Here is a 15,755-nt window from a genome sequence, read left to right as displayed (position 1 = left end):
TGAGATTTTCGTCGCCATATCTTGCTGTTTTTTTTTTTTTTCCTATTGCAATTTTAGATTCATCGACACATATGGCAGAGCCATTGCATTTTCTCTATACTTGCATCACTTATGTTAGTATCTATAGAGACGCACGTCTTGCGGTAGTACCCCTCACAAAATTAACATTAATTGGAGAGGAAAAGGGGTTTGTTAGTTTTTCCCCTTATAAATTATTAACCAAAGTAATGCCTGCTAGAAGCACAGAACTGACTATGGAGTTTTAGGTGTCTTTGTCGTATGGTTTTATGGATCATTTATAGTTTGCTTGTGGCTTTTATTTCCCCTAGGTTGCTCGTGGGGAGGAGACTGATGGAAATCCGGGTCCCCAACCTCCTGCTGCAAATATGAGAGAACTTGTCTGGAATGATCAACTGGCTGAAGTGGCAGAGGTGAGTAAGACAGACGGTTCAGTGGGTTTGAAGTTTCGAGAAAAGTACAATTGCGAGAAAAATCAAATAACAGAGACCTTTTTACTGTAAAGTCTTTTCACTCATGAAGTTTCTTGGAAGATAAGCTCTACTTTTGGTATTAAAGAAAGTACCTCTTAAATGTTCTTATTCTTTGGGTAACTTAATATCAAATCATGTGTTATTTTTGCTGCGCCGAAATACATACGAAACCATGAAAATAAGTAAGAGATTAGGAATTTTGTAAGCTTGTAAGCAAAACATTTACGTATTCTTCCCTTTTCTCTCTTATAGGCGTGGGCGAAACAATGCAAGCAAGACCATGACCAAATAGGGGCCAGAAAAATCTGCTCCAGACCCTACTTCGTCGGTCAAAATCTCCATTTCTATTATGGCTCTTCTCCTGTAGTTGTGAGTATTAGGCTACTTCGGTATTAAGGCCTTCCTTCCTGTACAACCGTATATATATATATATATATATACAGTATACAGTATATATATATATATATACATATATATATATATATATGTACACACACATATATATATATATATATACATATATATATATATATATATATTTATATGTATATGTATATATATATGTGTGTGTGTGTGTGTGTGTATTGTAAACAAGAAGTCTGGAAGCAGAACTTAGGAAGAATGCCAACTTTCTTTCGTGGTAACGAAGTTAGGTTGATTAATGGGATTGAGAATATACGAGTGCAGATAAGCTGATCCAATGTAGTTAGCATGTGGGTAAGTATAATTAAAATGAGAATAGAGATGCAGACAGAATTAACGAAGAAGCGTTTTTTATGTGAAAACATGTCTAAATTCTTTAATGTTTTGAAGTGCCTGGTTTATTTGAAAAGAATGGAAAAATGGTATTTGGAAAGACAAATGGAACGAAATAGAGTTGCCTATATTATGTAGAGGTGTTTTAATATGATAAACTTAAAAACTGGAAAGGCAAATATAAGGGCTAAGTGAAGATGAGAGGAAAAGAGTGTAAAGTAGTTGGTCGTAACGTTCTTTCGACGTCCATCTGCTCGCGTGTGAAATTATTGTTTGTTTGTATGAGAAGATTGTTATCCGTAGTTTCTTTTAACCTTCTTGAAACCTCGTTTTCTCAGGACTGGGAGACGGCAGTGAACGACTGGTACATCGAAGTGGCCGACATGCCAAATGAAATTGCAGCGGCTTTTCGACCGTTAACTCCGGTCAAAATTGGACATTATACTCAGGTACTATATTATACATCTAAAACTTTATGAATTTTTTTTTCTTTTGCAATCAGCAGGCATTAACTATCCTGATAAAGCAGGCATGGAGAGATTATAGATGGGAAAGTAATCAAACGAATATATTGATCTGCTTCATCAAAAAATTATTGATTTATGGTTGTCATTCCTTTATATATTTCTCCTTTGGATGATACAAAAATGCCTTTTGAAGAACGCAAGTACTGTGGAATGGAATATATATATATATATATATATATATATATGTATATATATATATATATATATATATATATATACATATATATAATCATACTATAGTCCCGTGGTCTGGGAACCAAAATATAATACAGTATTACATATATTACGACTGGTAAGCTACACAACCCTCTCGAGTTCCAAACTCACCTGTTTGTTTTTACATTAAATCTGTTACACTTGAAAATATTAATACCCGAACTCTGAATATCCAAAGGCCTCTGAAGTTCACTCAAAACAAAACTAGATCATTATTCTCAAGAATCATTCAAAACCACCCCGTACTTCGCTTGATTAACAGGATACGAGCGAGTATGAAAGAATGACTGGTGATTGAAATGATACACTCTTTACAAAAATATATATATTTTATATAAATTACAACACTAAAAAAAATTACATATAAAGAAAATCACTCAAAATATAAAGTCTGAACAAAACTTAGATTAAGAGAAAAAATGTTACGCTCTGAAAATTATATAATCACTTAACTTGAAATATTAAATGTGCATAAAACCATAGACTAAAACAAAAGAAATAATTACACTGAAAATTATATAATCACTTGACTTGAAATATTAAATCTGAATAAAACCTTAGACTAAGACAATAAAAATAAATACACTCTAATGCTTAAACTCTCAAGGAACTTACATAAAGTAACTGATAAACTTACTAACTTCATATATTTACATGCACAGTCCAGTTACAAAAATTTACACAATGCACCACCACAACACAATAAAATTAGAATCACCTTTAACTTCTTTCGTATCGTTTCAACACACAATTTACATTGGGGCACAGAATCACTTTGGAGAGGACACACTATAGGTACTGAGAGAGCGTGAGGGATGCACTTTGGCTATTTCACAGGACGGCTGTTTCTCTTCTGCCCGATGCATCCCTGGGGGCGCTGTAAATAAGACTTAGCTACTTCCAGAAGATTCTAGGTTCGAGATCTGGAAGCTTGGGGGTTGGCCTAAGAAAATGGTGGAGTGGAAGCAGATGTACGTCAGAGGGTGAATGAAGGATGCAAAGTGGTGGGAGCAGTGAAGGGTGTGGTAAAGAATAGAGGGTTGGGCATGAATGTAAAGAGAGTTCTGTATGAGAAAGGGATTGTACCAACTGTGATGTATGGATTGGAGTTGTGGGGAATGAAAGTGACGGAGAGACAGAAATTGAATGTGTTTGAGATGAAGTGTCTAAGAAATATTGCTGGTGTATCTCGAGTAGATAGGGTTAGGAATGAAGTAGTGAGGGTGAGAACGGGTGTAAGAAATGAGTTAGCAGCTAGAGTAGATATGAATGTGTTGAGGTGGTTTGGCCATGCTGAGAGAATGGAAAATGGCTGTCTGCTAAAGAAGGTGATGAATGCAAGAGTTGATGGGAGAAGGACAAGAGGAAGGTCAAGGTTTGGATGGATGGATGGAGTGAAGAAAGCTGGGGGTGATAGGAGGATAAATGTGAGAGAGGCAAGAGAGCGTGCTAGAAATAGGAATGAATGGCGAGCGATTGTGACGCAGTTCCGGTAGGCCCTGCTGCTTCCTCTGGTTACCTTATATGACCGCGGAGGTAGCAGCAGTAGGGGATTCAGCGTTATGAAGTTTCCTCTATGGTGGATAACGGGGGAGGGTGGGCTGTGGTACCCTAGCAGTACCAGCCAAACTCGGTTGAGTCCTTTGTCAGGCTGGGAGGAACATAGAGAGGAAAGATCCCCTTTTTCCATTTATTTGATGTCGGCTACCCCCCCAAAATTGGGGGAAGTGCCTTGGTATATGTATGTAATGTATATATATATATATATATATATATATATATATATATATATATATATATATAGAGAGAGAGAGAGAGAGAGAGAGAGAGAGAGAGAGAGAGAGAGAGAGAGAGCCTATTCATTGAAGGTGATTGCCTTAGTGGTGTCAATGTGTTTCCTCATCTTCTATAAGTTTTTTTGGTGTAAGCCTTTGGTTGAAGAAACGATGATTATTCCTTTTCTTTGTTTATTCTATTCACTACAGCACTGTTTCGATAACACAATGTCTTTATCAAGTGATAATTGATTAACATAAGTTTACAATTCCTTTTGTATATGAGCTTCTACAAAGATTATGATTAATTCTTTTGCCCTCCTAACTCTCGATGAAATCACTGGCAACAGGGTAACGGATTGTGTTTAATGCGATAGACAAGATGTCCCTTCGGCTTCTACTCTCGATGCCTGGCGATGATCTTACTGGAATCAGTATGGACCGGCCGGGGTCACTTGCCTTAGTTAGATAGGTACTGCGCATCATAAGGAACAGACTATCCTTTGAGGAATTTAGCCAATGAATACTCTATGGATTTAGTCAGTCTATGGAAAGAGAAAATGACATGATGGCCCTCTGTCCCAGGCGTAGAAGGGTGCTAAGAATCTCCTGGTTTATAAATACTAAAGAAAATTTGAAAATTGGGTATTTTAATACTAGAACCATGAATCAGATTGGGAAGTTACAGCAAGTGGAGAATGAATTTATTATTTTTGAATAGTTATTTCTATAGAATATATATATTCTGTAAAGTGTGTATTATCTCGATTACCAATAATTATTTAAGTGTTTTGCTCGTATCCCCTGACTAAGAACGGAAATGAGAGATTGATTTAACAATAGTTCCCGTTAAAAGTAAAGTAATCACCCAGTTTTGTTTTGAGTGTAAAATAAAGAGGCCTTCAGATATTCAGTGTTCATATATATTAACGTCTGAGAGTTGTGTATTATTCTCAGAGCTTGGAGGTATTCTCTTGTGTATCACATCATTTAATATAAAACAGGTGAGTTTGGGAGCTCGGGAATTTATGTAATTCGCTAGTTGTAAAAAAAAAATGTATATATATATATATGTGTGTGTGTATATATATATATATATATATATATATATATGTGTGTGTGTGTGTGTTTGTGTGTGTATTTATATATGTAGACATACACTTGCTCTTTATTATACAGGGGAGACGCAGTTTTTATAATAGGTTATATATACTTTTTTCCGTTTGTTAATAGCATAGAGAGTGTATAAGTCATTTTATTAGCGTTAAAATCTGATCTACATCGAAAATCACATTAAATCAGGACTTTTTGAATGAATTATTGACATAATGTTGGATATACACTGTATATATATATATATATATATATATATATATATATATATATATATATATATATATATATATATTTATATATATACTGTATATATATATATATATATATATATATATATATATATATATATATATATATATATATGAAGTGAAAATGTAAGTAAATATGTAATGATTAGAATAGTAATATTACATGTTTAAAACAAATGACGTAATATGTCATGTTGGTTGGAAGAGCTGGCCGTGAGATTTGCTATGGTCAACTCAAATTGTGTACAGGATGTAAGATGCTAAGTTGTCATTCTTTCTTAGTGTCAACACATTAACTCTTCGTGTGAAAGTTTGTGACGTCACCGGATGCAGGTGTCTTCCGATTCCGTCACTTATCCAAATTAAAGCAAGTGTACGATTTTTGGGATATCAGTAATTTGTTCAGTTCTTATCTAAACTTCACCAGAATTGGTCATGTGGACCAACACAGCTTCCTCCAGTGATGGAGATGTTTAACTCAGTTGTTTATATACAATAAAACTTAAAAACCACCAAGATGTGTTCAATAAACCATCTAAATACATCTGAAAACAACTCATACTCAAATGTGTGCTTAAGACAGTAGCACACCAATAAATGGTGGCAGCGCTTAAACTCAAAGACAGCGGTTAAACTCTAAGAATTAGAGAAATATCTTCAAGACTTCAAAATAAATAGCTGTAAAACCAGAGATATATCTTCAAGACTTCAACATAAAAGCTGTAATACCTGATAAAGATCTTCAAGAACTCAGAACTATCTACAAGAATCTACAATTTTGACTAAGTCCAACGAAAATGCTAACACCGACATATGTTAGTATACAAATAGAATCTTCAATCAACATCCTAGGAAACCCAAGGACTGGCATTCAACTATTGCAAAACATATCCAGGAAGACCTACATTCTACAAGAAACTAGAACGAGACATCGCTAACAAAACATCAAGAGAGAGAGAGAGAGAGAGACGACTCGACTTCATATATAAGCTAAGTACAAAGATTTTGTATTCATTTCAGTTTGTGCAGTGAAGTGTAGTTATCACAAGTCGTTAGTCAATTATTACTGGGGTGAGTGAATTCCTAAACTTTGTTATAAGAAACTCCGAATTCTCATTTAGAATTTTTCTTTCTTTGTGCTAATTCCTTTTTCTTTCATAAACTCTTGGGGGGAAATGTATTGGGATTAGTAACATTGTTGGGGGAATTTTATTATACATATGCGTTTACGCAGTGGGCGTCTGTACTCATATAGATATTTTGATAGGATTGAAAGGGGTCAAAGAGATAGAAAAAAAAAAGAATACAGCAGTCATGGCTCCTCCTGTCAGCCCTACCCCTGGACCTAGTGGTGTAGGCCAGGCTAATCCTCCTCCAATTGTGACGCTTGTAAATGCCAGGTCAGCAATCCTTCCTTTTCAAGGCCGTGTCAACGGGTTCTTGCCACAAAATGTGGAGTCATGGATTTCATCCGTTGATGCCCATTTAAATGCCAAACAAATCGTAGATCCTTTTGTACAATTACAAGAAGCTAAAAGTTTTATAGATTTTTCTAAGGGGGATGCGAGTGCGTATTTAAGAGGTGTTTCATTTCAGGAAGCAGTTACTTGGGATGATTTCAAAGTTAGGTTACGCGCGATCTATGGGGGTGAAGAAGCTTTGGATGTAGTGTTAACGTTACGAAATACACTTAATCAAGCCACTATGAATCGGCTTAATGTTGTTGAGAGAGCAGCTCTCATAGCTGATAGGCTTAACGAATATCAGGACATTTTAGGTAATTCCACTTGGGTTACTAACGGTAATATCTCCGTGAAAGATTTTTTACGATTAATGTATTTAACTTGCATGACACTTATGTTGCCTGAAGCTTTAGTGCGGTGCTTTGATAAGAAGTTAATGCCTGCAAGTACGGAATTGGATGTCTATAAACAGATAAAGAAGCACATGTCCAAGTGTCCAGATCTCGATCCCGTGTTAACTCAAGTTTTTGCTAAGAATGAAACAAAACCACAAACAGTGAACGTAATTAATAATCCAGTAGCGGGAGTGACGTGTTACAACTGCAAACGTCAAGGTCACATAAGCGCAGACTGTAGAACGAAATTTTGTTCAGTTCACAACACAGGATCACATTCTTATAGTCAATGTTACGCGCGTAAGACACAACAATATCCTAGAAATACACAGTCAATTCCACAGTCAGTTCCATATGGAAATAAAAAGAAAAATCCTCATTTTAACAATAAGAAGAAACAACAAAATGTCAATGCAGTTCAGAGTCCGAAACAAACAAACACTTCTTCAAATATCGCTGAGCCTGGGCCGTCAAACCAGACCTCGCAAAGTCAGCCTAATTTTCAGAATGTGCAGAGCAAAGCAAATACCACATAGTTAACTCTAGAGGGGAAGAGAGTGATGTTGGGTCAAGGTCATTTATGTCAACATCAATAGTATTGAATAATCAATTTAATGTTTTATCAGATAATTGTGAGACAATAGATTTTCCTATGAAACACACGGCCGAATTAAGTAAAACAGTGCATGCTCCCGTAGATTTGCAACGAATTCATACAATAATAAGCCAAAATGAGTTACGGCCAACCTTATATGCTGTAAATTTAGAACACAAATCCTTTACGTTATTTTTTGACTCTGGTAGTCCACGTAATATTATGGATTTGAAGACGCATCATTTGTTGTTTTCGAACTTTCCGATTGAAAAATCAGGAATCAGACTTTCAGGTATAGGAAATAATGAATTAAACGTCATAGGCATAACTCATATTCAGTTCAGAGTCGGTAATCGCACGTTTGCCGATACATTTGTTGTTGTGAAAAACATTAATATGTATCCAGCTGTAATTATAGGATACCCATCTATGGGAAATCAAAACATTATCTTAGCTCCTGCAAAGCACGGCGTGTATATCAAAGGGAAATTCTATAAGTCTTCTAATACTTTAAAGTCAGTTTTGGATAAAAAGGAGACGACAAATGTAACCGTAACGTACGTTGAAGAACCAATAACTTGTCTCACTAATAAAGAAATAATACACGCGACCCAGCAGAATTCTCGTTCACCCGTAATATCATCTTGCACGCAATATATCGAACCAAACATACCTTCGAATTTAATAGTGCAAATAAAGAAAACACTACCGGGATCTGAAATATTAATCCTTTCCGATACTTTGAAAACCAACGGATTGTCTGTCACACAAGCTATTTATACAGTAGGCTCACATCAGCAATGTAATATCGAAGTCTGTAATCATTTAAATAACACTTTAGTAATTCACAAAAATCAACATATCTTGGATGTAGAAGTTTATAAACATCGTATTCTTACCGTTGCTGAAATCAATCACTCTCAATCAGTTGCGGATGAATCCCTTTTACGATCTATTAAAAATAAAATCAGTAAGGACATTCAAGACGAAGAAATTCAGCAGAAAATTTTTGAACTTTTAAATAAATATACAGATGTCTTTTCCACTACGGATGGATCCTTAGGGAAAACAGATGTGATCGAGCATCAAATAAGGTTAAAAGACAAACAGAAAATTATATATGTACCCTCGTACAGACTCCCTATGAAATTCCAGAATGAAATAAATGATGAAGTAGGTAAAATGTTAGAGGAAGGAGTCATTAGAAAATCAAATAGCCCTTATAATTTTCCTTTAATAGTTGTACCGAAAAAAGATCGAACATGGCGTATCTGCGTCGACTTTCGTCGTCTAAACGAGGAAACGATCCCTGATCGATTCCCAGTGCCATGTACTGACGATATTTTGTCTTTGTTAGGTCAGAATAAATATTTTACCAGTTTGGACTTACTTAAAGGCTTTCACCAGATATCATTAGAAGAAGATAGTATCCCATACACAGCCTTCAGCACAGCCAGGGGACATTATGAATTTTTACGGATGCCTTTTGGTTTACGTTGTGCTCCTATAACATTTACAAGAATGATTAACATAGTGTTTGGAGACTTGTTAGGGGATATATTGCATGCCTATATGGATGATCTTGTAATCTTTTCCAACACCTTAGAGGAACATCTACGTAAGTTAGAACTAGTACTACAGAGATTAAGACAACATAACTTAAGGGTAAAGATTAGTAAGTGTGAATTTTTCAAAACAGAATTGATATATTTGGGTTTCATGGTGTCAAGCCAAGGTCTTAAAGTAGTCCATGATAAGGTGTCGGCTATACGTAATTTTCCCATACCTACTAATGTCAAGGGAATACAGCAATTTCTGGGTTGTAGTGGATATTACAGGCGTTTTATACGCAACTATTCAATAATAGCCGCTCCTTTAACTGATCTTACGAAGAAGGGCGTAGATTTCATATGGTCTGAGCAACATCAACAGGCGTTTAATACTTTGAAAGATGAACTGTGTAGTTCTCCTATCTTAAAATTTCCTGACTTCGGTAAGGAATTCTTCATTGCAACAGACGCCTCAGACTTAGGAGTGGGAGGGGTATTGCTTCAGCAATATGATAAACAGTTTTTCCCGATAGCTTTCTATTCTCGAAAATTGAGAACTTCCGAAAGTAAATATGCAGTAATAGACAAGGAAGGACTAGCTATTGTTAATTCGCTAGTGCATTTTAAGTTCATAATTTACGGTTATCCCGTTAAGGTTCTTACTGACCATAAACCACTAACAGAGTTCTTTAAAGGCTTCAATCACAGCCCTAAACGAACTCGGTGGCATTTAATCATTCAAGATTTTGGCGCAAGAATCGGGTATTTACCTGGGAAAGCAAATATCATTGCGGATGCATTATCACGCAACCCCGTGTCATCTTGTACGGAGTCTTTAGCTGAATTAATAGATATATCAACATCCATGCCTATTGTAAAAACAATATCTGAACAAGAAGATTTAGGCTGGAGTGCTGAATTGTTACAGACTGAGCAAAGAAAAGATCAGAAAATAGAAACAATTATAAATGCTTTGAAAGGCAATCATAAAGAAAAAGAATATATAAAGTATAAGCAGCAGAATTATGTAATCAAAGATAATATTCTGTGTAGAACTGTGACAAGGAAAACCCGCAATACACCACATGTAACTAACGACCAGGTAGTAGTACCAAACTCACTTGTTTCCACTGTCCTGAATTGGTTGCATTCAAATCCATTACATGGACACCCTGGGTTCTCATTAATGTCACAGAAAGCCAAATCATTGTTTTATTGGCATACAATGCTTACAGATATAAAAAGACACATAGCTAATTGTCGCACATGTCAGGAAAACAAAGGGCATACGAAAACACCTGTTAGCTTAGGAGCTTATCCTGTTCCCAATCAACCCTTTGAAAGAATACATTTAGATTTGTTAACAGGATTTTACGAGTCAGACAGAGGGAATAAGCACCTCTTAGTAATTATAGATGCTTTAACTCGATATATAGAACTAATAGCGCTTAAAACTAAAACTGCGATTGAATGCGCTAGGAAGTTTTACGAGTGTTACATTTGTAAACATGGAATTCCACACATGATAATCTCAGACTCGGGTGGTGAATTTAATAATCACTTTCTTATCTCATTGTGTGAATTCCTCAACATAAAGAAGGTTAATACCATGATATATCACCCAGAGTCTAATGGGCTAGTGGAAAGAGCAAATAGGAAGATATTAAATATATTAAGGGTAACACTAGGGGGATCAGACCCCAACTGGGATATTGCAATACCGGCGGCACTGAGTACTCTGAATCATTCATATCATATATCAATTAAAATGTCACCGCATGAAGCATTGTATGGTACCCCAGTTAGAACACCTTTCCATGTATTAACGCCTACAACTAATCTATCAAATCCTTTAAAGGAATGTATAAATGCAAGTATAAGTCGATATGATATCCTTCGAAAGAATTTAGAAGAATCACAAATCATAATGAAAAGGAATCATGATAAAATAGCGAAACCAACTAAAACATATACCGTGGGTGATAACATCTATATTCAAATCAATGTCAGAAAAGGGCTCAACTATAAACTAACACCTAAGTTTGAAGGCCCATTTAACATTTTGGAAACATTAACGGCCAATAGGTTTAGAATTCAAAACGTAGCCCAACCCACGGATGAGAGAATAGTACCATTGTCTCACATAAGAAATTAAAAAGAAGTGAGGAAAAATTTTAATTTTTTGTAACTAAAAAGTTTTCTTTTTAATACAGGAGTAATTACATATATTTTTTCTCGTTACAGGTTTCCAAGATGAATTTTTTGTTGTTGGGAGTGATATTGTTCGCTCAGACATTTTTTTCGTATGGGATGAGTTCTAAGACTAAGAATATATATTTTAAATATGGCAATATAGTTGAAAGACAAGAAGACATTTTTATTACATCAACCAACGTAATTGTCGAAGTGCATATGCAAGCAATTTTTCTTCAAGAGAATGATGTCACTAGCTTAAGAACCGCCATTTCAAGGTTTTCTGCATCATTGGATGAGTTGCATAGGAGACATTTTCATTTGACTACTAAGAGTTTGCTTGGATCAACATTTAAAGTTGCAGAGATGCTATCTGATGACTTAAAAAATAAGACTGGAGAGACAGGATCTTTGGCTTATGACCTTTTGATGTGGACTGTAGGACACGAACAAAAAGAAAGACGGAATCCGTTCATTTATGCTGCATTAAGCATCTTTGGGTCTGTTGCAAGTTTAGGTTTAGGACTTTCCAATCGTCTTAAAATTAGTAATCAAAATAAGAAAATTGAGTTCTTGACTCATAAAGATGAATTGATTATGTCAGAACTAAGGGATCAGTTAGCTTCAATCAATAAAATTATGGATTTGTTAAATGAACATTCAGATAATATCGTTCAAATTATGGAAGTACAGGATTTGTTAGCAACATTAACGTATTATGATTCAAAGATAGATCACATACATAACAGAATTGCACATTTCATTGAGAAATCCAAGGATTATGTAGAAGCTATCACGTTAGCAACTAAAGGTGTATTGTCGCCCCATTTGTTGCCTATACGTTACTTAAAATTAGTTCTGGAGAACACTAGGGATAAACTAGGCTATGTTCCTTTGTTAGACGAACATAGGTTAGAATTTTATTACAGCCTAATTACAGTAAACGTAGATAATAACAAGGTTAGGATTACAATTCCCTTTGATTCTTCTGATGCCTGGCAATCTTACAGGATATCACCATTTCCGACTTTCATGACGAATCACTCAAATCCAGTAATATCCAGTTTGACAGGACACGTATTGATTTCCCCAGACAAGGAAACATATACGGTCATTAAAGACTTAAATCAATTAACTCACTGTTCAGACGCAATGGATAGAAAAATATGTACAGCTGACTCATTTGAATTCCGTAAAAACTTGATGGATTCATGCGAGTTAGGTATAGTGCTAGACGTAGCTCTCTCCCATACAAGTGAAAATTGTCTGGATAAGCTTTATCCCTTTGACAATAAAGAATTCAATTGCAGACTAAATAATGGCTCGTGGATACGATACGACAAGGACGGCTTCAATATATCATGCCCTGACGGATCCACATCCTACAACCACATCTTCGTCGCAGCAGATGGCTGTATCGGGACTTCCCCGAATTCCATGGTGACTGGCCTACGGACAATCATCAGAGAACGTGCTTACTTCGCGAACTTCACGTGGACCTCTACAACGCCCGCACTTCCTCTCCCCTATAAAGGAAGTGTGGCGAAACACTTAATGAAACTTACCGAAAAGGACCACCTGTCGCCGACTTACACAGAGATTCTTCAACCTATATTACTAGCAGGTTTATTTGGAACGGCGTTAATTTTTATCGCCGTGAACATCCTTGTTTGGCGTAGGTTACGGCACAGCAAGCAGCTACAAAGGAACGAGTTGAATAGCCCTGACAATACCCCTTACCTGATACAATTCAAAGCTGTATGAGTGGCCACCTCATTCGCTAAGGGAGTAATTTGTCAGGATGATGTTTGTATGAAAAGCTGACTAGTACGCTAGTAATATGTAATTAAAGAAATTCTCTACATTTGCATTGTTAAAAAATACATTTAAAATAACATTTAAAAAAATAAATAAAATAAAAAAGGATATAAATCATTTTTTCTCTCGGCATCTAATAAAAATATATCAGCCGGAATGTTAAAAAAGAAAAGAGAAAAAAAAAAAAGAAAAAAATATAAGATATATAACAGAATCTATGGGCATCTAATAAAATGTATCAGCCCTATATATAAATATATATATATATATATATATATATATATGTACGAAACCGTGGTACGTGTACGTACCAGGAATTCGTATTTGTGCACTGAATATTGAGTATCTTGTTTCTGACAAAGGTAACAATTATACATAAGATAAGTGAAGTGTATTAAAAAGCGAATTCTTAGAATTCCATGATAATATCATGAGTATATAATAGAGTATTTTTCTCTATAGGAGAAGGGTAAAAGTAAATTAACATATTCAATTGCTGGAATGAATTCATAAATCCTAGAAAGAAGGTGTAATTGTATGGTAGAAGAGAAGAGTAGGCACAGACGTCCATGGAGATAGATTAATATGAATTGAGAGAGAAAGGTCTAGTGAAAAAAAAGAGGGGAGAAAGTGAATTAAATCTTTAGAGATAATAGAAATTTTCTATGGGGAATTGTGTACAGAGAGATAGTATATGGACAAATGGATCACAAAGTAAGTGGAGAAATGCTGCTGGACATGATTGCTGTCCTTTCATAGAGGAATTGGTATTTTGACAATTTATTGAATAGAGTGGATAGAAAAAATAGGTAGTATGTAATAAATGGAATTAAGAGGTTGACGAAATGAAAGACACAATAACCAGATGGGATTACAAGTCAAATGCTACAGTATAGTAAGGTTTAAATTTATATAAAAAAATATTGGAAAATGTTCCATTGTAATGGGTAAGAGGAATAAGTGTCCAGCTTTATGAATTTATAGGGGAATAACGATACTAAGCTTACCAGGAAAGAAGTATGGTAGGTTTTTTATCCAGAAATTGTGAAAAGTGACATAAGAACTGATAGAGAAAATCTTTGAGGAAGAGGGGGTATAAACCAAGTTTTTTTTTTTGTTTCTTTTTTTTTTTCAAACCGTTGTGTTGAATTTATCATGGTGAAGAGAAATAGCCATATGTTGCATACATGGAATTATAAAATATTTATGATATAGTCAATAGAGAGGCAATTTAGAGGGTGTTGTGATAGTATGATATAAATGATAGGTTATTAAGAAAAATTAAAAGTGCTTCTGGACTAACTGAAGCGTTTAATCTATGAACTATATGAGGGTGAGTATAATGAATTAAGGTATGGTAAAAAAAACGGCGAGAGACAGAATATGAAAGCAAGAAAAGCAGCAGAATATATGCATATGGTTAGTAAGATACTTAAATTTTCTGTGGATACCAAGGTGGTATTGTGCAAAAGGATCAAGTGACCATTATGGAAGTTTAACTACTCAAGAGTTTTATCCATGTCTAAGCAGTTACAGAATAAATTTTACAATGACTGCGGCATTGTTTTTTTTTTTGTCTGGAGGCCCATTCTCTTATGGAAAAGACTTTGAGTTCAGAAGAGATATAGTCTCTGCTTTGAGTTTAGAAAGATACTAAGGAAATGAGGTGGATGCCAGTAAGGGGATGCAAGTGGTGTGTTGGATGATTGGAGATGAAAAGAATGCTGGGCGATGAAGAGAGACACAAAGGGAATGTCTGAATTGATCAGTACAATTGCATGATCTGATCGGTGCAATTGTTTGATCAGATCATTGCAATGCATGATTTAATGTTAAGTATGACTAGGATAATTTGACAGTTTTACCACCTACAAGAATTTTTCAAATCCAAAAATTTTCTCTCTTTTTCTTTTAATATTTTTTAGGTTGTGTGGGCTGATACTAATGAGATAGGCTGTGGCATTGTCCATTATGAAGCAGAGATCAATGGAAGGTTTTTCCCAGAGTCTAAGCTGTACGCCTGCAATTATGGACCTTCGGGCAATATCAAGTCCTTGCCTTTGTATGCACAAGGCCCAGCTGCATCTGAGTGCCCTGATGGGGTTTCCAAGAATTATCCAGATCTTTGTGCTTAACGCTTATTTATTAACAAAAGAAAATTGCAAAACACATGGTCATCTTAATTTGCTTAAAAGAGTGAATAAAAACATCACACTGTAAGAATTTGAATACATTTCATACATTGACATTCTGAAGTATATAAGTGTGTTTAATTTCCAAATGGTTTTTAAATGAATAAATTCCATCTTTAGGCCTGTACAAATATGTCTTTTTGACAATTCAATAAATTTGGTTCGTCATCTACATTACTATTGATTCATCCACAAATTAATTTGTAAGGTTTTGGAATTTAGCGCTGCTGTAATAGAATTTTACAGTAGCTCCAGTATACTAAAAGCATTCATCAAACAAATGTATATAAACCACACAGTTGCTGAAAACTATTACAATTGTACAGATTGTACTCATATACGCTATCTGGCAAAACTAATGTTTTCAAAGTACAAAACTGAGATTTCATATAAATCCATAAATCGTATATTGTATTTATG

The 15,755-nt window shown here is 35.1% G+C and overlaps 1 protein-coding gene across 1 annotated transcript in view; it reads left to right on the top strand.

The window, feature by feature from the left end:
* Positions 1-15,495, top strand: part of LOC137643639 (uncharacterized) — a 33,139-nt gene extending 17,644 nt beyond the window's left edge. The window contains exons 5-8 of the mRNA XM_068376357.1: positions 330-431; positions 744-860; positions 1,586-1,696; positions 15,069-15,495. Of these exons, the coding sequence (XP_068232458.1) occupies positions 330-431; positions 744-860; positions 1,586-1,696; positions 15,069-15,278 (540 nt within the window). The 3' untranslated portion in view covers positions 15,279-15,495. The remainder of the gene's footprint in view (positions 1-329; positions 432-743; positions 861-1,585; positions 1,697-15,068) is intronic.
* The last annotated feature ends 260 nt before the right edge of the window (positions 15,496-15,755 follow it).

This window comes from Palaemon carinicauda, chromosome 7, assembly GCF_036898095.1.
Source record: "Palaemon carinicauda isolate YSFRI2023 chromosome 7, ASM3689809v2, whole genome shotgun sequence".
In the NCBI taxonomy this organism is placed as follows: Eukaryota; Metazoa; Arthropoda; class Malacostraca; order Decapoda; family Palaemonidae; genus Palaemon; species Palaemon carinicauda.
Note: the sequence above shows the minus strand (reverse complement) of the source record. Positions and strands in the feature narration are given on the sequence as shown.